General features: G+C 39.4%; 1 protein-coding gene across 2 annotated transcripts; it reads left to right on the top strand.

Annotated features, from left to right (window-relative positions):
- Nucleotides 1–16,661: 16,661 nt before the first annotated feature.
- On the top strand, nt 16,662–26,219 carry ZFAND5 (zinc finger AN1-type containing 5). 2 transcript variants are annotated; one of them, XM_090274177.1, is made up of 6 exons: nt 16,662–16,804; nt 21,369–21,528; nt 21,941–22,052; nt 22,693–22,796; nt 25,179–25,304; nt 25,985–26,219. In XM_090274177.1, exons 2-6 carry the CDS (start codon nt 21,378–21,380, stop codon nt 26,131–26,133), a joined length of 642 nt encoding a protein of 213 aa, XP_090130303.1. In that variant the 5' UTR covers nt 16,662–16,804; nt 21,369–21,377; the 3' UTR covers nt 26,134–26,219. The 2 variants fall into 2 exon arrangements, with proteins under 2 accessions (XP_090130303.1, XP_090130302.1); XM_090274176.1 differs by lacking the exon at nt 16,662–16,804 and adding an exon at nt 19,422–19,478.
- The last annotated feature ends 1,173 nt before the right edge of the window (nt 26,220–27,392 follow it).

The raw sequence follows: 27,392 nt of genomic DNA, 5'->3' as shown, positions 1-27,392 counted from the left end.
TTGATTGGTCACAGCACCTTCTCCATATACTGTACAAATCATTGTTCTGCATTTCAGTTGAGTTTTTACCTTTCTTGAAATAATAAAGTGTAACTGTGTGGCATGGGGTTTGGCCCCTTATCGCTGTGATACATGACCCAAAGATTTGTGTTGAAGAAAACAGGTTTTTATTAACAGGTTTCCAATTTTGGGAAGGGGATGGCAGGGCTAAGGGCACTTCTGGTCTGAGCCCTTCTGTCCCATGGGACCCAGAACTTCTCTTGCTCCCTAAAAGATTACAAGCCAAAACCATGCCCAGAAGTTCCCCATTTCCTTAACTGTCCTGCTTGGAGCTTAAGCCAGCTACACAAACTGATCTCCATCGTCTCTGGAATGTGCACACGTGCGTTCAGAGTCGCCATCTTCCTGCAGCAGCTCTCTCTCCGAGAATCTGGGATGTGCTGCTCTCAATGTATATGTCACAGTCCAGGACCGATGTGCTGTGCCGCACTGAATCAGTGTCCCAGAGGCTGGAGCTCAGTGAGGCACGTGTACCGGCTTAGGGCCCCGCTTCCAGGAGAGGGCTTCCAACCATGCGGGGCCTAAGACCCTGGTGGGCCCGGCATCTGCTTGGTCCCAGGAAGTTCCCATCCATGTTGGGAGCAAGGGCCAGAGACCCAGACCATCCAAGCGCACTTGCAACCGAAAGTCCCAAGTCCAAGCACCACGAGACAAGAGCCGAGGGCTGTTTCTCACCCTATTTAAAAGTCCTCCCTTCCAGAATCCCAGAAGCCAGTGGGAATGCCCAGCTTTCCAAACAATGAGGACTGTTGTTGGCCATATTTGCCTTTGTCCAACCTCCAGCCCAGTAAAAGGCAAAGTCTCCTCCGCCAGCCCCTCCCTGCTGGGAAGGCAGGAGCTGTCTGGGTTGTCAGGGTAATGAAAGCAAGCCTTCTAGTTTATAGTTGATAGCTGCCTTTGTTATGCAATATGTCTTAAGCACTGTGCCTCCAAGAAGGCACGGTGCTTTTAATCTGCTGCCTCTGCAGCTCTCTCTGGCCCCTGCCTTTTCTTGGTGGAAGTGGGAGCAGTCTCATGCCAGATTTGGGGTTCCCTTGCCTTAATTGGGGCCCCATGCTTTCCAGTGATCTCTGCTCTGGCCTACCCTGTTACAAAAGCATAATATGCCAAAAATGTTTCGTGTTTTCTTCCATCTTCAAAATTAAAATGGCTACACAAAAATTCACCAATTTTGATTTTTTTTTTTTAAAGATTTTATTTATTTATTTTTAGAGAGCTGGGAAGGGAGGGAGAAAGAGAGGAAGAGAAACAGCAGTGTGTGGTTGCCTCTCACATGCTCCCAACTGGGGACCTGGCCCGCAGCCCAGGTATGCGCCCTGACTGGAATTGAACCAGCTACCCTTTGGTTCGTAGACTGGTGCTCAATCCACTGAGCCACACCAGCCAGAGCTGATAAGTTTGTTTGTTTGTTTTAATGTATGCTAATATGACAGATGTCAGAATACAATCAAGCAAAATAGTTTTGAATGACGTTAAAGACAACTAAGTGCTACTAGAACCATCTTGGGGGAAAAAAACAAATGAACTTTTTGGCCAACCCAAATTTTATAAACTATTTACTCTTAAATGTCTTTGGTTTAGGAAGACAGGATTTATTAGATGGCTACAAACTGCTTGTTTAATTATGTGTCTCAGTTTCCCTATTCCACTTGCCAAAGAATTTTCCTGGCTTCTTACTATCCTGCTGCAGTGTTCTTGTTGTTTTCGAGTAGACTAAGGTTTAAACCAAACCTAGAGTCCAGGACTTCTGAGTAGACTAAGGTTTAAACCAGACCTAGAGTCCAGGACTTCTGATTCCAATTCCAGTCTGCTCTGACTCTACTTCTATCATATGAAGATTGATGCGTCAAAGGTGTATACAAAATATACTGAAGTGAGGAGATCCTGGGGAAGCTCCTGAAGAACAAGAACCACTGAGATAGAGTTGGAATTTTAGAGCCAGTGTTTAGCAAGGTAATCAAAAACAAATGAATAGGCTTCTCCTATTCTAGAAAATATTCTCCTGTCATGAAGGCAGCAGGGACAGGATTATGGATGTACAGTGTTGCCAAATAGGGGACTGATGCTTTCATTCTCCTCAGTCGTGCACTGACACTAGTTAAGGACAAGGGGGAACCTTAGTCCCTACAGTGTTCTGAACTGTACTAAATGTTCCCAAGGGCCTAGCACAGACCCAGGATCACATCACTCCAACAGTATGAAATTAGATGCCTCTCCCAACATGACAAAGTTATGCTTGTTTAAATAACAACTGTAGGATCCTTCAACGACATGTGGGCCATGTGAAAACTGTGAGCACAGAGCTCAGCTGTTCATTTCAACAGTCAACAGCGGACAACTGGTTAAGTAGCCAAACAATTTTTTATTGTGTGAGTCTTAAGTGCTGTTGTTTTTTCTAATAGCTTCTCTGTTAATGATGCAAATTTGATCTCTCAAAATAAGAATTTTTCAGGAAAGATCTTGCTTATATTAGCAAAAACTTGCTTTTGATTCAACTTCTCTAACATTGAAATATAAGATGACTAAGAAGAAAATTTCCTAACATTGTATTACCTTTGAAGGTGTTTTTCTAACAGTTAAAACATTAAACTTCACATTTCTTTCACGGCCCCCTCTAGGTTGTGTGTTAAGTAAATTAAGCCGTTACAGACTCCAGGGTTGACTCACTCACATAATTCAGACCCTTCTTCCAGGATCCTAAGGAATATTGATAGAAGTGACAAAGCAATGAATTAACATCTCTCACCCTAATTCCCTCAACTAGTGGGTTTTTTTTTTTTTCTGTTTTCTATTTTTTGTTTAATTTATTGTATTTTACCTTAGGAAATCCTGTCTCTACAAGAAGGAGATCCTATCTTTTATTGTGGAAGCCCACATAAAAGTCGCTAAAAGCAAAGCTGTTGTAGTTGAAAGAGACAAGAGGAAAAGAGGTGGGAAGAAATGGAGACTTTATTGTTTACCCACCCTCATGCCCTGAGTCTTTTGCTGGACATGATTTCTGAGGTACTTAGAACTTGATCCATGATCTTCAGGATGTAGGAGCATAAAAATACCGAGTTAGAGCAACTTGGATGTGAGTAATAGAGCGGTCTACTTGACCACTTTACTCTTTCATTCTTTCCAGTTATTCACTGAACATCTATGAGGTGCCAGGCACTGTTGTGGCCACCAGGGATGTAGAAGTAAACAAAAGAAATGAATTTTCTGCGTTTATGGAGCTTACATTTTAGTGGGGGAAGACGTTTAGTAAAGACATAAACAAAAGTTATATGATGGATGTGATAAGAAAATGGAGATGAAGAAAAGTAAAATAGGACAAAGGAATAGTAAAAGGGTGTGTGTGTGTGTGTGTGTGTGTGTGTGTGTGTGGTCTTTTATATGGTGGATCAGGGAAGACCTCCCTTGTGAGGGTGACCTTTAATCAGGACATCAATAAAGTGAGATAACTCGAACAAGAGCTGTTCAGGTGGAAGAAACAGTAAGTGGAAAAGCACTGAAGCAAGCGAGAGCTCAGCACATTTGAGGAGGAGCTGGGAAGCCAGAGCAGCAAGAACAAAGTGATGAAGAGTGAATCAGTCAGTGAGGTCAGGAAGACATAATCTCCTCTTGGGAAGAGGCCAAATTGTTACTGAGCAAAAGGGGGTTCTTTCACGTGGCACCTTGGTGTAAAACCCAACAGTTAGTGTCAAGTGTCGCTGGTTCGATCTTCCAGTCAGGGCACATCAGAGAAGGAAAACTCTGATTCCAAAAAACCTCCGCTGCCTTGCGGCATACCTCTTCAGGGGAAAGGCTAAGGGAGTAAACCCCGACAGAAAATCCGGAGCCGGAGTCCCTAAGGCGGTTTGACGTTGTAGTCAACACCGGCAACTCCTGCGGCGCACCTGAAGCCAAGCTGTATTGACTCTGTCTTTCCCTTGGACCCTTCAGCTGCGAAGAGAGGGGGGGTCTGCTGCATGGGCAACAGCAGACCCTCCATATCACCCTGCCCAGGCTCTGTAGCTTCAGCTTCACTGGAGAGGACACTCCAGCGTCATCGCAAGATGTCGATTCAACATGGGAGGAGACAGATACCGTGTCACTCCCGAGTCGGACTGCACAACCATTCTCGGCGGTGCAGATAGACTCTTAAGAAGCTACACCATCGTCTCTCGAGACGGACGGCTGCCGATGATGAGTGTCAAGAAAAACAGGTCTTTATTTACAATATTCCAACCTGGGGAGGGCAGTGAGCACTTCAGCTTAGAGCCCTGTTCTCCCAGGGGACCCAGAACTTCCCTTGCTCCCCAAAAGGCTAGAAGCCAAAAACTATGCCCAGAAGTTCCCCATTCTTTATCTGTCAGCTCTCTTCTTTAGGATCAGGGGTAAAATGTCATCAACCTTCTTATAATAGTCCGGGAAAAGGTGCATCATGTTCCACTGTGTGAGAAAAACTCACAATAAAATACCATGAAACAGGACTTCAGCAGCAAAGCGAGGCATTTTTTTTTTCATGGGCCTGCAGAGCTGGGCGCAGCCAACCAAAGGCATGCGCACTGGCAGTAGACAAACAAAACTGGTTTTATACTAATGCAAATACGTACCTCCCCCTTCCTAATGCCATTAGCTCCCCCTCCCCTCTTGTTTTCCCGGTTTCTCCATTACTGTTTAATCAAGTTCACAATCTAATGTGATTAACTACTTAACTAAGGGTGTGATTAACTAAGGGTAATCTAGTTATAAGTCGATCTCCAACTTATTTGCAAAGTTATCTAGCTACATCTTCCTGTTTCTCTGTGTTTGGTGATGACAGTCTTCTTCCTTTTGATCCCACAGATATGTATGAGGAGCTACAGAATGTCATTTCCTGGCCCCTTTTCCATGAGTCATCTGTTAATTATCTCCTACTGGTTTGAGAGTCACTGACTTCTTTGTACCTTACAACTGGATCATGGTGAAGCCCTTTCCCCCTGTAAAACTCCAGAAAGTTCAAGTCTGCAATAGCAGAGTCCTTGGTGGCTTTGGAGTTCACTGAAGTTGGCATGGTTAAAGCAGCAGTATGCCAGCTTTTTTTACTAGCCTAGGCCTCGAGGCCCCTCTTTCCTTCTTGCGGACTGCATGGTTCTGTGCCCTTTCATAACTGCATGGTTCTTCCTTTACCTTCTTACAAACCACAAGGCATTTTCCCCTACCTTCTTGCAAACCACGTCGCTTTCTTCTGCAAATGGCTGTCAAATTATTTTTAAATCCCTGACCATGGCCTGTGACTCAGTGGGCATGGTAACCAGTTCTGGCCATTAGCAGAACCTTGCACAGGTCCTGTAAGCTCTCTCATCACCATTCTATGGTCAAAACCCCTCCCATCTCCCTGATGCCTTGGAAGGACCATGGCTATTTGCATAACTAAGATACTAGCTACCGCCATAGATGTGCAAAGGCATCTTTTAGGAAAAAAGGGTGTGCTCCACTGAGTCCCATCCCCTATTCCCCAAACCACAGGCTGTGGGGAATTTGGGGGACCACTTTCTCCACCATGTAACAAACTCACTCTCAACTTTACTCTGTGCTGATAAGCTTTGAGTTATGGAGTAGATGTTGAAAATTTACGTACTGGAAAAGAATCAGAAAGTCCATTGTTTTAGTAAAAAGAATGTATTAAAGAATATATCTAAGTTCTTCCATTAGAAAATCTGAGGTAACAAATTTTGTACTGTATTTGTCTAATCAGAGTTCAGAACATCCCTTCTCTACAGAGAGCACTGTCTACCTCCCAAGTGACCCCTGCCTTGGGAACAAAGTACCCCCAGTGTTTTCAGGGCCACATCTCCCACCACATCCCCAAAGTCAGATTCTGGTGTGCTTATTGTACAGATTACACAGTGTATATGTTGCAAGGAAAATGATGACCAGTAAAGGTTGAATACACTGTTAATAGATTAGATCCCCTGGTGCATAAAAATTGCTTTTTGTTTTAAATCATTAAAAAAAAAACAAGTTTTTGCAAAATCAAAGGCCTTGCACTGTAACTACGAGCTTCACAGCATTTCTATCAAGTGTAGTTTTGGTTAGTGATGTCACTCGCTCAGCCACTTGGTGCTGTGTTAAGCATAATTTTAGATCTAAATTGATACAACATGAAAAATGGTTGAGTCTTTTATTTGTATTTCTGAGAACAGGCATTTTTATCACAATTTCTTAGGTGGAGCAATTTTCAGATGAGGTAGTTTTTATGGCAGGCTTTGTAAAATCTTACCAAATAGGCCTATCTTCTGTTGTTTGTTTGCCTGTTTTTGTAAGGTTGGGCATGGTACCATGGTTCCCTCTCTTGGCATCAACCATCTGCTGAGAAACATGACTAGTTTCTGGTTTTCTGATTCCCTTTGCAATTTGTGACTGAGTTTACAACAAAAGAAGTCATTCTATTTGCAACTCTAAATACGCATATACCAAAATTGTCAGACTGTTCAAGAAAAAGTGCAATCTTGCTTTTTAAATTTTTTTCTTAAAGGAACATTTCATCTTTGTTGTAATGAGATTAATTCCAGGTCACATACCAAAAAAGAAAGCCATAAATCTGTGCAACATAGATAATGAATTCAGCAGCTTGTACTGTCGCCTGCAGTTGAAACAAGGAAGAGTTGGATATTTAGTAGGCCTATTATGGGTAAAGGCAGGACATTACACTTAAATTGCCTGGCATTAAAAAATAAAAAATAAAAAATAGAGGAACTTCTGCTGTCAGAGAGTTTGTGTGGTCTGGTTGCTCTTTAACATCCTTTGTGGTCTGATATATTAGAATGCAACCCAGTGGTAGGCCTTTCTCCCTTTTAATCTTTTCCTGTCTTACAGGGGGTACCATAATGAGTTGAAATCAGCAACCTTGATCTTACCATTTATATAGCTCGGTTTATGAAAAGATACCCACTGCCAATGGTTTACAATAAATGTCCTGCCAAACTCCTTGATGACCATGAGACAGGGCTACCACCCACCTGTTCCAGGTATGTTCTCCCCTACTTTTCCTCAAAATAAACACTACTTGGAGTAGGGTGACCAACCATCTAGGTTCACCCAAAACTGAAGGATTGACTAGAACACATGAGTTTCAGTGCTAAACATGGGAAAGTCCAGGGAAAAGCAGAGGAGATGATCGCCCTGACTTGGACCTCTCATGAAGTTTTCAGCAGCTCTTGATTAGGAGCTGTGAACACTGGGCCTTGATGAGATGCACTGCTCCCTTTTACCACCCAAGGGGGGAAGAACTCACTGTCCAGGCCCTTGAGGTACACCATGTGAAAGTCCTCTCATGTTTCCAGTATCAGAAAACCTCTGACAATTTCCACATTAGCAAAATGGGGAGAATAATTGTGTCTACTTCCTAATGCTTCTCTGAGAATTAAGTTAATATTAACATGAGTAAAATACAACAAAGCCTGGCACTTAATCAGTGCCTAACAAATGTTACCTATTGTCATTATGGTCACTAGCTTATGGATGAGGGAGAAGTGATGCAGAATTTCACACTGTGGTTGATTCTCTTCTAGTGGATAGAAGGAAGGAGGGAAGGAAGGAAGAAAGGAAGGAAGGAAGGAAGGAAGGAAGGAAGGAAGGAAGGAAGGAAGGGAAAGATAGAGAGAGAGAAGAAAAAGGTGAGAGATGATGGGCAGTTAAGACAGTAAAATTTATACTGTCTTAAAAATTAATTCTACTCACAAGGACTGACACCTGAGCATGGCCAAAGCCCATATGAAAAATGTTATTTAAAAATAATAATTGCTATGAATACGCTACATTTTCAAAATAATTATTACCCTTATCAACATTTTTAGAAAATGTTTATTGCCAGTTATGAGGGCAGGCAAATTATCCTATGCTTTGCTGGCTTATAGGAATCTTAGTTTTCTTGAAGGTTTTCACTTTTTTTTTTTTTTTTTTTAGAGGGGAAGGGAAGGAGAAAGAGAGGGAGAGAGAAACATCAATGTGTGAGAGGAGAGATACATTGATCAGTTGCCACTCTCACACCCCCAGCTGGGGACCTGGCCCACAACCCAGGCATGTGCCCTGACTGGGAATTGAACTGGCATCCTTCCAGTTTGCAGTCCAGTGCTCAATCCACTGAGCCACACCAGCCAGGGCAACATTTTTTATCAAAGTCAGGAAATGTAAACAATTTGAATATTCACCAGTAAGATAATGATTAACATAATGATGTTAGATTCTATTCTGTAATTTGTTAAAATGAATAAGATAGATTTTTATGCACTGACATGAAAATATCCACAAGGCATACTGTTGCAGAACAATATAGAGAGCCTAATTTCATGCATGTAAACAAACAAATCACAAAGATGCTTCTATTATGTATAAGTACATGAATGAAGAAAACAGGTTTGAAAGGATAGAGACAATATCTAAGGATTATCTTTGGGAAGAGGAGAATGGGTTGGGGGTGGCTTGAACAGGAGACTCGCTTTATGTTAAAATTACATATTGCTTGAAATTTACACAAAGAAAATATATTCATATATTATCAATATTTTATAATTTTAAAAATAACATAATAAAACAGCTATAGGAAAGAATTCCACCTCAAAAACATTTTATTGTTTTGTTTTGCTTTGTTCTCTCTCATTCTTAACATCTCTCCAAAAACAAGTTTGCCATAAGTGGCGAAGTATCTAGGTTACTACAGATGAGGTACATGACATATAATTCACTAACTGATAAGAGTCAACCATAAAGAGTCCACCTAATTACACACAAGTACAAGTAAAAAAATAGCCAGGCTAGTTGAACATGATTTAGCAATAAGTTCTTGAAAATTAAAATTTGTTAGGTGTTTTTAACAAATGGCATCTTAGTAGTCATGAAATACAGCCAAATGGAACACTAAAGTTACATTTTTCTGAGGTCTTTACAAATTAGATAATGGTAATAATCTGGATGAAATCTTATTACACAATTTTAGAAAGGTTGAAATAGGTTAGCTTGTGAGCCCATCCTTTAGGAGTATTAGTGGGATTATCACAGAACCTGAATATTGAAGTGCTTTCTAGAGAGCTTACTGGAGAGCAGAAGAGGACCCTATAGGTTTCATTCCAAGCCTAAAATTTTGTAATTATAACTAGTTTAGGAAAGGCACTTGCTGCATTGAAAGACTGAGTTTCAGGGTCAGACTGAACTGGGTCTGACTTTATTCTTCAGTACAAACTCTGTAATTTTATTTTATTTTTAAAAATATTTTATTTATTTTTAGAGAGGGGAAGGAAGAGAGAAAGAGAGAACTGTGATATATGAAACAGTGATCTGATCAGTTGCCCCTTACAAGCCCCCAGCTGGGGACCAGGCCCACAACCCCGGCATGTGCACATGTGCCCTGACCAGGAATCAAACTGGCAGTCCCTCAGTCACAGGTCGGTGCTCAATCCACTGAGCCACATCAACCAGGGCTTTTTATTTTTAATTAAATTTTTTTTAAAGATTTTATTTATTTATTTTTAGAGATGGGAAGAGAGGGAGAAAGAGGGGGAGAGAAAGATAGACTGGTTGCCTCTTGCATGACCCCGGGGACCTGGCTTAGAACCCAAGCATGCGCCCTGACTAGGAATCAAACCAGTGACCCTGTACTCAATTGTCTGAGCCACACCAGCCAAGGCTTTAGCTATATTATTTACCTCCTTGTGCTTCAGCTATACCTCTGTCAAAGAGCTTAATCATCACTACTTCAAAGGATTATTGTAAAGATTTGAAATAGGATATATAAAAGTACAAATTACAAAATAAATACTAAGTATTATTTGAATGAAATTTTCATTTAATCCCTATGCAATTGCATTTTTGTTAGTTTTCATTTCTTTAATTAATTTATTATGAATTTCTAGTTTTATATCTTCTTTAAACATTTGACCTTAACTATTGTCTTGTTAAATATTTCTAGATTGTAACTGAAAATAAATAAAACATCATGTATTTTATTATCAAAATATAATAAATGCAAATTTGCAGGTTTTTAATTTTATTTTGTTTCAGCACATACTAGTAATTAGTAACAAATGTATCTCTCGAATACATGCGGCCTACACTGTAATTTTTATGACCGCCGCCTCCACAGAGTTAACAGAAATTCACTCATTCAAATAAGCACTCAAGAAATCTGGAGTCTTATAATTGCCAGCGCTGAAGAAGTCACGTAGTTGAATCTAACTTCTATTGCAGGAATCCTTTATTTCATTCTCTCCTTTTGAAGGCTGCTCAAAAGGCTGCGTCTTAACCTCTTAGCCAGAAAAGGTCAGGGGAAGTGGGTAAGAGAAGTCTTTTTCAAAGAAAGGAACTGGACTAGAAAACACAAGTGCACCTGAGGTATTAGCACCACTTTCTATCAGAATGACTGCACCAGCTATTTGCAAGCAGCAGCTACCAAAGCAATCTTCTCTGATCTTGTGAAATTGGGGGAGACAGATCTGGACCATCCTCCTATAAGTGCAAGAGAGCACCACTTTAGGAAAGTTGTTTCCCCGGAGGATAACATTCTTCAAAGACAATGACAATGACAATGATGGATACTGAATTTCTTCTGAAGTTCCTCTGTACTATTGCTAAGGGATTTTTACTTTACAGTTGCAATCTAGCCCTTACTATAAGCCTCGATTCTTTTCAAATTCCTGAACCCTTTTGTGATGTCCATTGAACCTACTTCTATTCTTTTGTCTCCTTGGATCCTCTTCAATTACTTTCTTGCGTTCTTCAAAGACATCGCCTTCTGCTATATAATTAGGAAGCTCAAAGCAGCATCCCATCCAGCATCAAAAGCTTCAGGCCTAACCTTAGACATATTTCAGTAACAGTGTTAAGACCTAACAATCTCTGATTTTTATTTTCAATCTTATATTATCCAATCAATTAATGGATAAGTCTGATGTTTTCATTTCTTTGTATTGCTTCAATTTGTCTCATCACTTTTAACTTTACAATAAAAGGTAGGATTTTCTCTACACATCTACATTTCACATTTAGAGTTGGTTGTTATGTTGTCAAGTATAGTAAAGAAAAAATTAAATCAGTCATATTGCAATAACTGAAGTACCTGCTCAGGGATTCCAAGGTTCTGACTTTCTCTTGTCCACTCTAGAGCCAAGATGCACAAGGAATAAATATAAACCCATCTCTATTTATAGGTCCTCCCACTTATTGACATTTCAACAATAGTAAGTGGCAAGCTATGAAATTATCTTCCAATGATATAGGATATCTTCAGTTTGAAAAAAAAAGTTTCCTGGGTTAAACTGAAAATGTTTATATGTAAAATTTTAAAATAAATATCTATAAATTAAAAAAATTAAAAAGTCAAGCATTGGTAAGCTAAGGAATGAGTACAAATAGCATTTAAATCTTTGGAAGTGGGTAAAATTGTTCTGAGAGTATGTGCAATAAAGAAACAAAGAGCCCTGGTCATGTGCCATCCCATACAACAAAACGTTGCAGGTTTGATTCCTAGTCAGGGCACATACCTAGGTTATAGGTTCAATCCCCAGTCAGGGCGCATACTGGAGGCAACTGATAAATGATTCTCTCAACATTGACCTCTGTCTCTCTCCCTTCCTTTCTCTCTAAAAACATATCCTCAGGTGAAGATTTAAAAAAGAAAGAAAGAAAGGAAGACAGAAAGAAAGAAACAAAAGAACAAACGAACGGACACTGGGGACTTAGACCTAGACTTAAGAAATGACACTTTCAGTAGTTGAAAAGTTGGAACCAGCAAAAGAAATTTGGAAAGCGTCACCTGTTGGGTAGGAAGAAACTATCTAATCATACTTTCCATTAAGGTCTCAATTCTGAGATTGGTGATATACACAATGTAAAAGGGTGGTTCTCTTTATAATGGGAAATATATTTATGATATAAATTAAAAGGAGAGAGGTCTGCCTGGAGAGGCAGCAGAACAGAGAACTAAGGGACAGAAGGCTAGAGTTAAATTTCCAGCTCTGACTAAATATATGACATTGGATAGGACACATGACTTTGCTCTGAGCCTCTGTCAACTCCTCTGCAAAAGGAGAGGTGATGATGATACCTATTTCCATTGGCTGTTATATAAATTTATAAAATTAATGCTTTCAAATATACATTGTAAATGAAAAACATTACACAATCATAAGTCACCTGCCTTGGCTCTCTCTCTAGAACTTGCATTCCTCCAGAACAAGGACCCACTTTTCTCCTGCCTGAATTCTGATATCCCCCATCTATCTGCTTTCTGTGACCTTTTTCTGTTGCCCGATAGTTAGCCCGTTAGTACCAATTGTCCGCTCCCAGAGCTTTACACCATCCCAGTTGCTGGGCTCTTGACTAATTATGGACCTTGTTCCTATCTTTCAGGCCCACTCACCACCCATGAGCCAAAGTTATGATATGCTCCAAAGTGTTGTTTCAGAGCCAATCCCAGAGCTAACTACTGAGATTCAGAATGCAAACTGAACATTTATACCTAGTTTGTTTGTTCAGTAACAAAGATTTCTTCAAGTTCTTGAGACCAAAGTATCTTGTGTCTTAAAAGGTGATATACACACACATATATATATTCTCATCAATTTTCTTCACCCTATAAATTCTTGTCTTACTTAAATAATAAAGGCTTTTGTTCATTTAAATAGTCTTTAAAATTGTTTATGGCTATGTTGACAGTATCTGGAGTTTGTTTGAAAGTCTTCTCTAATCAGGTAAGATATCCACGCCATTTATTTGAAGATTCTTTAATCAAGTTGTTTTCATTGAAAATAAGCATGGCTTGAAAATTACCGAAAGGTCTATACAATTAAATTGCTACTTGCTTTATCAATTCATTGGGAAAAAAAAAATTCAACCAACCACTTGTTGATCTGGGTCTAAAACAAACCCATTGCTAGATTCACTGATATATTAATTATTATTTAATTATTATTAAGATGAACAGATTAATTAAATAATGGTATGTTATGCTCTTAATTTTTAAATTAGTTGTTGATTTGCTCTAAATACAATATTGTAATCCTTTCAGTCAATCATATTGAAAATAACAAAAATATAATTGAATCTCTTTACCTCGATCTTTGAGATTTGGGAAAGGCGTGAAGAAGAAAAGAAAGGAAGCACTATGTGAACATTAAATGATACTCAACAGTTTTTAAAACCCCAGCAAAGACTTTGTGCTTCACATACCTCTCTGTACTCAAGCACACAGAGGAAATATATTTACCCATGACAGGGTATTACAATAATGCTATGGAAGCAATTCTTGTCTCTATAATAAAAAGTTAAATGTCAAGTTAATATAATTCCAGGTCTTTTATATTTTACAGTGGACTGATAACTTTTATTGCTATTTTTCAGGGATGTCAGTTTCTACTTTCTAAGAAATTTAATTACATTTGTTTTCCAATCATCAATCCTCTTTTTGGCCCATTCTTAGATTACAAAGAAAAATGTAAGTGAATCTGCAATGACTTTATCTAATTCTGAAGCAGAAAACAAACTGCTCCAAATTTCTCAAAGGACATGCCAGTTTACTATATAGTTAAGTACTCTAAAGAAGTAAGCCTGGCTACACTGGCAATGAGAGAATTGGTGATGGAACTCAGACCTGGGTGAGTTTTCAGTATTCATTGTTATTGGTTAAATGTTCCTATAGTATTCTGTATATTTCTTTCAAGATACTTACCAGGTCATAATTATATATGTATATGATAATATTGTTATTGTCTTTCTCAACATGATAGTAAGATCCATGAGGTTATACTTTCCATAGAGAACCACTTTTCATCCACAAAATGAAATTCTACAAAAAATGTTTTTGAACAATTAATTGATAACATCACATTTGAGCATGCCTCACTTTTCCTATTATATATTTTACAGAAGCTGGTTTTAGCCTTCTCTCATGACCATAGGGTGAGAGCCCTTTTGCATACTATATTATGAGCATTCTATTATATATTTTTGTGTTGTCTAGTTGGTTTTAGAGTCCAACTGAAAAGTTAGAACATCAAAGAGGGGGAAAAAACACTCCATTGAAGTATATCCTATGATCTGTTACACCGGTAATATAAAAAAAATCTCTTCATTTCTTTAAGCTTTTCCTTTTACCTGGTGTGAACATCTGAAAGAGGTCACCTGATGGCATGGTAGGGGTAATAAGTCAATTCTTCTCAAACTTGAGCATACATCAGAATGACACAGAAACTTGTTAAAACACAGATTGCTGGACCAAACCTCTGTGATTCCATAGGTCTTGTGTGGGAGCCTAAAAATTTGTATTTCTAACAAGTTCCCAGGTTATAGTGATGCTGCTGGTCTGGGAATCACACTTTGAGAATGACCAGGATAGTTGCTGGAAGAAAATCTTGGTAAAACTAGATTCAGTATCAGTCACATTCTTGGTTGAAATGGTCTCATAACTTATAAATGGTTGGTAGAGAACATGAATTAGAAGATGCTTCATATCATATGTTATGCAACACATTATTAAATAACCAGTTTGTCTTATTATTATTAGAGCATTTTTTAAAAATTGTGCTTCTTCAGGAATTATCTTATTTCACTTTAACTAAAATTCTGGGGGTGGAGGGGAATGTTATTTTTTCCTCAGTAAGAATCATGTCCATAGCTTCCCTGTCCTTAAGTGCTTCAAGCAAGTCCCTTTTCTTAACTCATTACTCACTTATGTATAAAAATGGATATAACAGTATATATCTCAGTGAATTGCCATGAAGATTAAATGAGACCCTAAAGGGAAAATACTTAGCACCATAAATGGTAAATGGTAGCTGCTATGTTTTCACTAACTTATCTACTCATTCAAGGAAATAAATTCCAATGGCCCTGGGATCAGTGACTGAAACTACTTAACATTTCTTACACATTAATTGACCACAGAAATAAGCCTAAATGTTCTCGGTATTCTGCTGTAGCAGGATACTGTTTGAGTTTGTAAATTTTGGCACAGAGCACCAGAACAGGGTCTCCCCAATACACAAAATTATGAAAAAGAATCACCTGGAGCATCACTTAAGATACAGGTTCTTGACCTCCACCCAGGCCAACCAAAACCATTTCCAGTAGAGAGGCCTAGGAAACTTTTACATAATCGCCCCAGGTACTTTTAACAATTACTGAATTTGAGAAAAACACTAAAGGGACCTCACTCCATTCTTAATGGTGGCTAATATAAGCCCTAAATATAATTTATTTATTCATTACGCTATTGGTTACTAGAAAATACCATAAGTTCTGCCTTAGCAATTTTGTCCTTTTGAATTGAACTAATCACTTGGAGAGGCCAGCTGGAAGTGGGGGACCAGGGGCGTTCCTTTGCAAAGGTTCTGTTTTAACTCGCCCTTTCAAATTAGTTGGGCCCTGTGCCTCATTTGTGAATAGACTGCCTAATACTACCTCCCACTTCTTGAACTTCCTCTTTCAACATCTCCTCCTTTCTGATCTCTGCCTCAGGTCTAGCTTGTTTGTGCCTTAACTCCATTTCTTGAGTAGAACATTTGGTACTTTCCCAGTTCACGACGGTTTGCTGGAATAGTCAATTTCCAGGGATTTTACTGGCTGGCCAAAACAGTTTGTACAGAAGAGGCCGGGGCCGAGGGGTGGCAGCTCACCCATGACCTTCAGCGAGCGCCTCCTACCCAGCCCCTTCCGGGCGGCGTCGGGGCAAAGCTCGCGCTGGAGTTTGGAACCAAAAGGGGTTGGGAGAGAACGGGACAGGGGGTAGACTTACTAAACAACAACAACAAAAAAAAATAAAACATCCTCAAAGCTAGAAATCAGTACTTTTTCTTCTCAAGAGGAATCCTCATAATTCCTGAGGGGTAGTAGTTGGCGAGTACGGGAGAAAGGGCTCAACAAAAAAAGTCATGAGAACTCAAATAGCAAAAAGCGGGTCTGAGCGAGGAAATAGGAAGGAGAGAGACTGAGGGCGAACAATCCGGTTAAAAATAGAAGTGCATCGTCCGCAGGACACGCTCTTTCCAGCTCCACCCTGGGGCCGGAGCCGAGCCAGTGACTCGGCTCCTCGTAACAGCAACGCGGTCGACCTCCGCCCCGCCTGCCGTACCAGGTGACTGGGGTCGAGGGCGGGACGTCGGGTAGGCTACGTCACCACGCACCCCACCGCCGCCGCCGCCGCCGCCGCCGGGGTTTTCGCTGACGCACAGACCCCGCCCCCTTTCTCCTTCTTTTCCTCACTGTCCGAGCGCGGGGCGGAGAGGAAGCGTTGGTCGACTGGATAGTGGTTGTATCCGCGTCTCCTCTTGGTGCTCCCTCGCTCGATCTTGGGAGTCACGGCCTCATCGGCGGTAGCACAAGCGACAGAGAGCGCCATCAGCGGGCCCTCGTGGTGCCCAGTTCTCGCTGCGCGCGCGCCGCTCGTCACCATAATCAGCCCTAGCCGCGGCCGGTGGAGGCGTGAGGCGACGACTGGCGAGCGGAGGGAGCCGCGTTAGCAGCCGCGGCCTCCGGTCGTCTCTCCGCCTCCCCCTTTACTCCCCCTCCCCCCTTCCCTCCACCCACTTCCCAAGCTCCGGCGTGTCCCGGCCACGCTCGGCGCTACTGCAGGAACAAAAGGACCCCGCGGCGGCGGTAGCGCCACCTCCGCCTGCGGCTCCTGCTCGCTCCTGGCCCGTGGCGGCGGTTCCAGGGCGTTCGGCTCGCCCATCTCGGAGGCTTCGGCCGGGCCCCACAGCGCCGGCGTCGCGCGCAAGCCGGGCTCCTGCACTCCGGCTCACGCAGGGTGAGTGGTGGGGTGGTGGGGGAGGGCGCCCGGCTGCTCGTGCCAGGCAGGGGGTGGGCCTGCGGCGGTCGGAACGCCACAGAACTCCGATCAGGCCCGAGTGGGTCCAGGATGGTGGCGGCGGGTGGAGGGGAGCCCGCCCGCCAGCTCAGGAAGCACAAAGACGGAGGCGTAGTCCTTCGTCGTGGCCCTGGGGGCTCGACTCCGTGCGCCCCCGCCTCACACTCGCACACGCTTAGTCGGGAACAATACCCGCGTGCGGCCTGCGGGGTTTGGGGTTCCGGGCGCCCTCGGCGGCGGCGCCTGTCGTGGGCAGCCCGACCCAGCGAGACAAAGAGGCGGTGTCGGCGGGCGCGCCCCCGGCCCCCGCTCGCCTCAGCCCCCAGCTCTCCGCCTCCTCAGGGGAGCCGTTCCGGCCGGGGATCGCTGCGGGGCCCATCGGGTGAGGGGCCGGCCTGTCCTGCGGAGCTGCTGTCCTGCATGACTCAGTAGTTTTTGAAGGCCTTGTCGGGCTTTCCGGAGCGGGGCCTGTGCCTGGCGGGGGGCGGGGGACCAGTGGGACCCGAACTTGTTATAAAATCCTCTGGTATGTGGGTGAGGGGGGATTGTCTGTGGTCGTGTTTAGTGTTCCCACCGTCGTTGCGTTTTCGCCCAAGATACCTTTCCTGAAGGAAATGAAGCACCTTCCCCTTTGTTCCGTGCATTGAGGCTGGTGAACTGAAATTCTCTGCTTCCTTTCCAAGCCCTCCTTGGAGCTGTGTTCTGGAAAAGGCCCGGCTTATCCTCATTGTTGAATGCCCCCTGCTGAGAATAAGGACATGCAAGTGTAAAGTAATAGGTTACAGAGCCCGTTTCTAAACCACGCATCCAAGTGATTTACAGCCTTCAAAAATTCAAAATTCAATTTTAAAATTTCATTTTAAACTCACTTTTAAAAAGCGGGGTTTCGAAACTGAATTAGAAAAATACTGCAATTTTATCTTTTAAGCTTTTTTAAAAAATATTTATTTAAAAGGGATTTGTAGTAGTTCTCCCCTATTTTCTGACTCTCAGGCCCGATATTAAACCCGGAAAAGAGCCCTTTAAAATCACACTAGTTTACTCCATTTGGCAAAGAGGAAACTACGGAGAGTGAGGACTTGCCCAAGGTCACTGGCTTAGTCGGAGGTAGACTAGAGGCTGGAACTAAGGTATCAACTCCAGGTGCACACAACATCTATTAATGTTGTATGCACCTGAAAGAACTAAATTCCATGGGTTTTAAACACCTTTTTTTTTTTTTTTAATTTGAGGGGGGAGAGGTTTTCAGTCGCATACCCAGGTTTTTGTTTTTTTTTTGTTTTTGTTAAGCTATGGATTAGAGGAAACCAAAACTCTAAAAATAAACATTTCACCTATACGTAATAGAGCTGACACATGAATGCCCAAGTTTCTAGCAACTTTAAAGATACTAGTAATGGTACTGTATTTTTCTAAAATATAGCCAAGTAGGAAGGAACCACATTACCTAATGGCAGGCTTCCCGCTTCCTTCCAAAAAGAGTAAATTGCCCCTAAACGTGAAGATGCTTTCTGCCTTGATGCTCTCTACTGTGCTTGTTTTCTTTTCTTTTTTTTTTTAACAAACAAGCCTGACCATTTTAGCTTCCTGAGTGATTAATGATGCTTGCATCTTCTAGATTGATTTGAGATTGTTCTCTAATCCTCCCTACTTAGAAAAAACTGTAGCAGAATTAATGGCATCTTTGTTTAGCTCTCGTTATATTAGATGTATGAATGCTGCATCCTAGTTTTTGGGGTTGTGTAGGAGTTGGGAGGCTCTGAGATATAAATAGAAGCTGATTTCAGAGGCCCCTGTTGACTAGGCTTTATGTGAGAGCCTCCATCCAGCTCAGCCTGTCACATTGCAGCCTTGTGACAGGCTGAAGAGCCCGCCCATGTGATCTAAGCTTCTGAGAAATACTAAAGCAAGCTGGGCACATGTGATGGCATTTAAAAGCTGGCTTTCTGGGGTGGGGTGGGGGGCAATCTACACGCTGAGAAGCCGTGTAGAAGACTAATGTTTTGGTGTCTCTAAGTTGAAGTTTATTTATAGTGAATTGAAGGTAGACGTGTTTTCTGAAGAAGAAAAGGTGGTATGTTTTGCATGTTGAAGTGGGTGAAATCATTGGATGAGATCCCCCCATTTTATTTTACACAAAACAAAAGATTTTAAGAATCAGATCAACAAATATTAATATTGGTTGGCTCAAATTTAGACCGGTTTGCTTTTAAAGCCACTGTCCCTGTTCAATGACACTGAAAGTTAGTATAGAAAGCGTGAGCTCTAGCGTAATTCTTAAAGCTGGGTTCAAGAAATGGCCCAAGTTTTTGTTTAGGGTAAAGATTCACAGACTTTGCGTAGTGGCGTGCAAATAAATGTAGTTTTTATTTGGAGCACTTTTTGCACATATTATGCTCAAAAATTAAAAAACCCAGCTGAAAGTGTTTATTAATAAACTTCCTAAGTGATGTTGAAATGTTTACACTGCTCTGCTCCAAAATGAGTCAGCTAAATTCCACTTACTATTTAAAGAGACAGTGTCAACTAAGTTAGTACTATTGTTTGAAGTAAGTTGTGGATCTTGGTCACTCCATACAAGCTGGATGGGCTTGAAGTATTTTCGAGCTTGACAGTAAGTGTCATTTTTGCTAACAGAAGTAAAGGTTACTATTATTTAATTGGGAATGGTTGTTATGATTCTGTCAGGTCAGAATTGGTTAGTCCTCTTCCACCCTTTTTAAAAACAATTTTGTTACTAAAAATTGCTAATTTTGATACTGTTTTTAATAATCACTAACGAGTGTATTCTAGAAGTGGTAATTAGAAAAAAATTAAAATTCTAGAAGATAAACTGTAGCTTGAAGTACTTTGCTGCACTTATTTGAAATGTTCATAACTTAATAAATCGTAAGTAATCTCATCAACAGTAAGGTACATTTAAATGACAGTGACAAGTTAGAGCATATGCTCTTTCTTTGATAAAATGTTCTCAAGTTTACTTTTTCTACGTTCATACATATTTTCAGGTGTTGTGGAAACCCACATTTTTTAAATAGTGTGAATTTTCTCTTTAACCTAAAGGAAAATTTACTAAATTTAGCAAAAGATTACTATTATTTGTGCTAATTTTAACAAGGCTTGTGGAAAAGTAAGGGTATGCTTGCTGTATAAAGCTTTTTGTTTTTGTTTTTGGTAACTTAGCATTAAACATTAACCATTACTAAACATTGTGTATTTACATTGCTTTACTTTGCTAGATTGAAATTAAGCTTGAAAAGTTTTAATTTTCTGGTATGAGGAAGACAAGTGGTGGTTTTAAGACATCCTTTGACTGATAAATCTATGGGTGATAATTTGTGCGATGCATGATTCTAAGCTCTGAATTTTAAAGTACTCAGCCTCAGATTTCACACCTAAATGTAGAACATAAAAGCATAAGCAGCTGACCCCCTAAATTTTTAAAGAGCTTCACTTAATTGGTTCCAAGGCAACACAGGAAAGGCTAGATGATCTACCAGCTCTCTTTTCAGTCTACTATGTGAAGATCTTGCAACATTCTAAAAGAACAGATGCCCTACCTCTGCCTTGTAGCAGAATTGTTGAATTACTAATCGAGCCCAAGTATGTTTGTTTTAAGAAAGCTTTAGAGCTATATCTAATATACAGCTAGTTTAAAGAACTAGTAGATCTCAAGAGTCATTAATTAGGCCTGGCCAGAGTGTTGTCCCAGCACACTTATGTTGCATGTTCAATTCCTAGTTAGGGCACATATAAGAATCAACCAATGTCCCTGGCTGGTGTGGCTTGGTTAATTGGAGCATCGTCCTGGTAATGTAGAGGTTTGTAGATTCAGTCAGTGGACTGGGAACACGTGATTCCCTGGTCTGGGTGTCGGGAGGCAGCTAATCAGTATTTCTGTCTCATATTGAAGTTTCTCTCTCCCTTCTCTCTCTAAACAATGAAAAAAATGTCCTCAGGTGAGGATTAAGAAACAAAACAAAACAATACATAAATAAGTGGAACAGATCAATATTTTTCTCTAAAAAATAAATAGTAATTAAGATTTGTACTTTTTCCCATTTGCAAGTTCCATTTAATATATTTTTAACCAATGATCAGGAGATATCAATTGCCTAAATTGATTTTAAACATAAAGTTAGATAACAGCCAGAGTGACCTTTTCAGGAACAAGCAAAAAGCAACAGTGACAGATGAAATACATTTTAATGTTTAATGGTAGAATATTTTTTTGTCCTAAAGAATGTGAAATCATTATAGGGCGTTATTTATTAAGCTGAAATAAAACTTTTTCATGTCCTTTGTTTTACAAAAGCAGCAAAATATTCATAATTTTTTGGCCCGGGTTTTTAAATGATTGACACAATTTGGGCCTTTGTTAGAAATAGACTTGGTGTTTAGAATAACAAAGGTACATTGCGGACCATTTTACTAATTTAGTGATTTTATTTTGGTTACATACTAGTTTCTAAAGTTCTGTTTTTGTTTTTTGTTTTTTTTATAGCTGAAAAATATGGCTCAGGAGACTAACCAGACCCCAGGGCCCATGCTGTGTAGTACAGGATGTGGCTTTTATGGGAATCCTAGGACAAATGGAATGTGTTCTGTTTGCTACAAAGAACATCTTCAGAGGCAGCAGAATAGTGGCAGAATGAGCCCAATGGGTAAGTTGTTTCCAAGGAAAAACTCATTTGAAGAACTGGTGAACAGAAAACATAGAGCCAAGAATTGGGGCCTAAGACTGAGAATCAATGCTGAAAGCCCAAAAAGAGAAGACCTGAGAAAAGCTTGAAATTAAAACAACAGCCCAAGTACTTGGCATGACTACATCAGGAATAAATGACTATCTACAAGTCTTCTAGCTTTTTCATTTTATTTTTTGAGGTTTTTGTTTCATACTTTATTCACTGGATATGACTTTAATATATTTTTGTTTGGATACTCAAGTGTAGGGTTCTGCAGCATAGTGAAAATGCTTAAATCACTAACCTAATTAAATGCAAGTGTTTGCTACTTATAGTCTTGATACTGAGTGTAGTATTGCTTTGTTTCTTACAAATCATTTTTTTAAAATAGGGACAGCTAGTGGTTCCAACAGCCCTACCTCAGATTCTGCATCTGTACAAAGAGCAGACGCTAGTTTAAACAACTGTGAAGGTGCTGCTGGCAGCACATCTGAAAAATCAAGGTAAGATTGAACTTTTCAGAGTTTTTATAATACAAGGAGAAAATAAAGATATCTCTGCTATACATACTATTATAATTGTGAATGTTCATGTATAATAAGTGTATTAGTTTATCGGATGCCCTTGGCTCTGCATGGGTTACATAGTCAGGGATTTCAGTATCTTAATATATGATAATGTAGGTCATTCAGTAAAGATGTATAGTATTATAACACACCATAACACCTCCAAGGATGCTGTGTTGAGAATGCTGTTCTTTTATTTCCTTGTAATTGAGGCTTAGAGATTGTAGGGAGTGAGGCTCTGCAGACTATAGTGTAATGCCATGCAAGGCATTTTGGCAAAACTGCCCCCTTTTGCCCTTAAACACTACAGAAACAGCTAAAAATTCTAGTTGGCTATGATAAAATAATGTGATCTATACAAATATGCAGCCTTGAACTAATGAGACATTTATCAAATTGCTTTCTTTATTCTCAACCATCTTTGCTGAGCATCCAGTATCCTTGTAAATTTTTAGATTATGTAGTTCCATTTGATCATGTTGGAAATACTATATAATTTAAAGTTGAACTGACAACTTATTATCTCACAAAGAAGTACCCTTAACATCTTTAAAAATGTTTGCTTGAACTCAAATAGAAATGTACCTGTGGCTGCCTTGCCTGTAACTCAGCAAATGACAGAAATGAGCATTTCAAGAGAGGACAAAATAACTACCCCGAAAACAGAGGTGTCAGAGCCAGGTATGCTTTTTGTTTAATACTAGTTTAGTTCTGGACTTGGTAGTATGAGAAAGGGTTGGTGGGGGGAATTTGTTCCTTCCCATTGAAGGATGAAAGATGGAGAGAGTTATTAAATACAGGCCAAGCCAGAACCACTCTCTTGAGAGAGTGTAAGATAGTCATTCTACTCTCTTCTTTCTTCTCTGCCCACCTCCCACCATCCCCCATACCAATAAATCAGCAGTTTATAATCTGGAGACCAGAAGTATTAAGAATTTAATGAACTTTAAAAGTGGTTTACTGTCATATTTTAAAGGTATCTAAATCATTAGAGAAGGTATTGTTCATAAACAGAAGAGATTAAATTTCAAAGGTATGAAGAATTTTTAAATCAAAAGTAATAATTAGTCCTGATATTGTCAGTATTGTAGAAAATATTCAATCAAAAGAACGATAAACACAAGACACTTACAGGTTTAAGTGTAGGATCCCATACTTTGTGAGAGTTTAAAACTCAGTATGGAAAGGCATTTTGGGTTTTCATTAGATAGTGACTTTGAGTTGGTGCTTAATTTACATAGCACAACCACAAGTATTCTAACGTGCCAGAAGATTGACTTGTTTGAATTACTTGTGCCAGGCCTGTGTATTTTATAGTGCACATAGTTCATTTTTGATAAATTCATTATTTTCTGGTAGTGCTGACCGAACACAATATAAACCTTTATTGTGAGGAAATAGTGTCAGTGGATATAATCTGCTTTGGAGGCTTGCTTTTTCTAACATCACATAATATCATAAGTTTATGTGGTAAAGTTAAAGTGAAAATATGTAACTTGGGCAAGTGAATCCATCTTTGGTATTTTGAAATGAGTTCCATCCTTCTGCAAAACCTGACCAAATTATTGTATGTGGGGCTTTTTTGGTTTTGAAACATAAAATTAGTCTGGCCTTGGAACAGTACTCTTTGGTGAAATCTGTAGCTAGTCTCCGCATTTTACTTTTTCTTTAGTAATAATTCTGTAGTTTGCCATTTCTTTGCCTTTTTCTATATCATTTTTCTTTTCTTATTCCCCCTTCTTAACTGTATGTCTTAAGAACCACTGTTCAGTTTTTAGGTGTGGCCAAGGAAATGGCCATCACCCTTCTCCCCAAAACTATTCTTATACCATCAGGAAAGATTATGTTGATGTTGTCATAGTAAATTATTAGGAATAAGTAATAGGTGGAATATTTTGTTAGTTTAGTATTAGGCTATTTATTAATCTCTAATACAAATGAGTTACAAATTTGGGGAGAATTTTTGAGTAAATTGTCACTAAACTGATTTGCCTTGTGACTAGAGTTTGGATTTATGCTAATAGCATTGTTGCTGGCTTATTGTTTAGGCTGTAATTATAGCATTGCATATGTTAATTTGCTATTTTTGGTGTTTGGATTAATATTAAAACTCAGTTTACAGTGCTTCTGGTGTAATTGAATTTTATAAAAGTAGAATTAAATTTGGTTTCTTTTTTAAATAACTAGTGGTAATGTAGGCCTTAACCCAAGAATCTACAATTTTTACCTTCATATTGATAAATTATGTTGATATGATATGTGAACTAAAACTTAAAGCCCTTTTAGGTAGAAAAGTGGACTTTTTTAATGTAAATCAAATTCTTGTTTTACCTATGAAATTCTTAACAGTCTAAAATCAAGATTTCACAAGTACTTATATTATCCTAAAAACAGTGTTTGCTAATCTTTCACAAGGAACTTTTTAATAAAAGTTAGAGGTTTTCTGCATAAGAAGTCAAGCACTTGTTAAAATGGCAAAATAATCATTGTGAAATTACAGGATCTGAAGTTAGAGATTAATGATTTGGGGTTTACTTGTCAAAATATGCTAGTTTTATCTACACAGGTTTTTTTTTTCCTGTAAGTATAAAATCAAAATGACTTTGCAGTCAAGTACCTTGGAAGTTGTCAGCTTTATTTACTGAGTAGTGATGACTTTGAGCAGGCCTAATTAAGATGTTTAAATGTAGGCAATTGCAATATGGAAAAACTGAGCATGTGACTAACATCTCTCAAGCCTTCAAAATCTTTCAGAATTGGGATTTTGTTTTTCAGTACTAGTTGTTAAGAATGAATTTAAAGGAATTTGAGTGGAGTGATAATTGTACAAAATTTAGAGGAACAAGTAGTAGTAGTATGTGGATTGGCCAGAAATTTCTTAGATATGAAAGTTCCAATGTAGAAGTAAAAGATCCTATTTAAGTACATGGTTTTAAAAAAAGCTTCTTAAACATTTTACTAAGACTTCAGGGATTGCTTGTTTGTTTTTTCAACTTAGATAATTGGTTAATTGGCAACCAGTGAACTCCTAACAAATTACTAATTTGTACCCTTATTTTTCAGTTGTCACTCAGCCCAGTTCATCAATTTCTCAGCCCAGTACTTCTCAAAGTGAAGAAAAAGCTCCTGAGTTACCCAAACCAAAGAAGAACAGGTGTTTTATGTGCAGAAAGAAAGTTGGCCTTACAGGTATTACAGAGCACATTAGACAGTATATTTTACAGCTAGGGTTCAACAAGGAGCTCCTGGTCGCTTCATAAGGGGTTGGTTGTCTTATAATAAAATGCTCAGCTTTCAGGAATAGAAAGTCTAGTTTTATTTCCATTTGTCTCCCTAATCACATGAAACTCTTAATTAACTTCAGGCCTTGTGAGTTAACTTTCCTTTTTTGGATTGATAAAAATTCATTAATTTTGTTCATTGTTTCCTTTGTTTTCCTGGGTAAAAAGGTAGCTGAACTAAATAGTAAATGCCTACTTTGAGCCAGACACAAAATATTGTAGATGCTTTTTGTTTCCTTTAAATCTCAGACCTTTATTGTGGTCTCTCCCTAGTTTTCACTTGAAACGTTACCCAGTTAACATATGGTAGGAGGGAATTTAAATCTGGCTCCAGAGCCTGTGTAATTTCTACGCTGTGTGATATTTATAGGAGCTTATGGAAGGATAGTTAATTGAATTTATCATGTCAGAGGTGGTTTAAAAGCTCTTTAACAATTTGAAGTGACAAGACTTTTGTCTTTCATGTTGAAAAGAATTGTGGAAATCTGGTACCTTTCCTATAGTGAGGAAGGCGTTTTCATTATTTTTTCCTCCTTTTTAATTTGCTACAAGTTCCCAAGTGACTCTTACTTCCTCTTGCATGTACAGGGTTTGACTGCCGATGTGGAAATTTGTTTTGTGGACTTCACCGTTACTCTGACAAGCACAACTGTCCATATGATTACAAAGCAGAAGCTGCAGCAAAAATCAGAAAAGAGAATCCAGTTGTTGTGGCTGAAAAAATCCAGAGAATATAAATTACTACTTGTGAAGAGACTGAAACTTTGTTTTTATTTTAATATATCGTAGGAAAACATTAAAGAGCAGATGCATGGCCATTTTCCTTTGATGTTCTCCAGAGTTTTACTTTATACTTGTCTGTCTTATAATTGGTATTTTAGGATGTTTGAGTGTTTGTTACAGGCAGAATTGGATAGATACAGCCCTACAAAATGTATATGCCCTCCCTTGAATAAAATTGGATGCAAATCTGCACATCAAATTGAATTACACAGATACTAGGGACAAAATTTAGTTCCCATGTGCCAAACAAACTACATGAAATCTCTGCATGTTTGCAGCGTATCTGCCTTTTGGGAATGTAATCAAGGTATAATCTTTGGCTAGTGTTATGTGCCTGTATTTTTCTTAAAAAATGGTACACCAGAAAAGGACTGGCAGTCTACTTCCATCATAATTAAACTTCACCTTGTTAATTTCCACATGTTCTTTGGAAGCAGGAAGAAGGCGAAAAGAGGATCAGACCTTCCCATGAAACCAGTGTTTGATGCCATATATAAGCCTGGCTAATTGGTCTAAAAGCTGTCAAATATGACATTATGTGAAAGGTAAACATAACAACTGGTTGTCATAAGAGTTAAAACCATCAAGCAACAGGGCCTTGAGCTACCATTGAAGCTTATTGTGCTGGCTGCACCAGAAGATGTCTGCATTACTATCATTGCTAAAACTGTGTAGCACAGAACTGCACTGGGGTTAATTTGTTTACAAGAAGAAATTAAAACTACAATTGGTTTTCATATACAGCAGCTCTATTGAATAACATGCATCTGAATTTTTAAGTTGCAAAAAGGTATTTCAACAGTTAATTTTTCATGTGCATCTTTTGTTGAATGTTTTGGTTCAAGAAAGAATGTTTAAAGCTTTTTTAAAGACTTCAGTTCTTAATGTAACTTTACCCTTCTGCATGGAAAATCATAACCAACATGGCTGCAGTAGACTTAGTGGTATCCAGCACCACTTGCAGAGGGCTGCTTTAACATATTAATTGTACTTGGGTGTAGGACTCTAGTGTTGGGTGTATTGCATGGGCTGCATTATTTACAGCATTGTACAAATAACAACTAGAAGAGGCAGTATACTTCACTGATGCTTGTCTGGTAATATCACTTCTGTGTTATAATGGAAGGTTTTCTGTGATGTATGAAACTTGTGTTTTCTTTAATATATAAATGAGTATAGTTAGTGTTGTGGTAATGCCTGTTTTCATCTGTAA

This window comes from Furipterus horrens, unplaced genomic scaffold, assembly GCF_987537825.1.
Source record: "Furipterus horrens unplaced genomic scaffold, mFurHor1.1.pri manual_scaffold_4, whole genome shotgun sequence".
Lineage (NCBI taxonomy): Eukaryota > Metazoa > Chordata > Mammalia > Chiroptera > Furipteridae > Furipterus > Furipterus horrens.
Note: the sequence above shows the minus strand (reverse complement) of the source record. Positions and strands in the feature narration are given on the sequence as shown.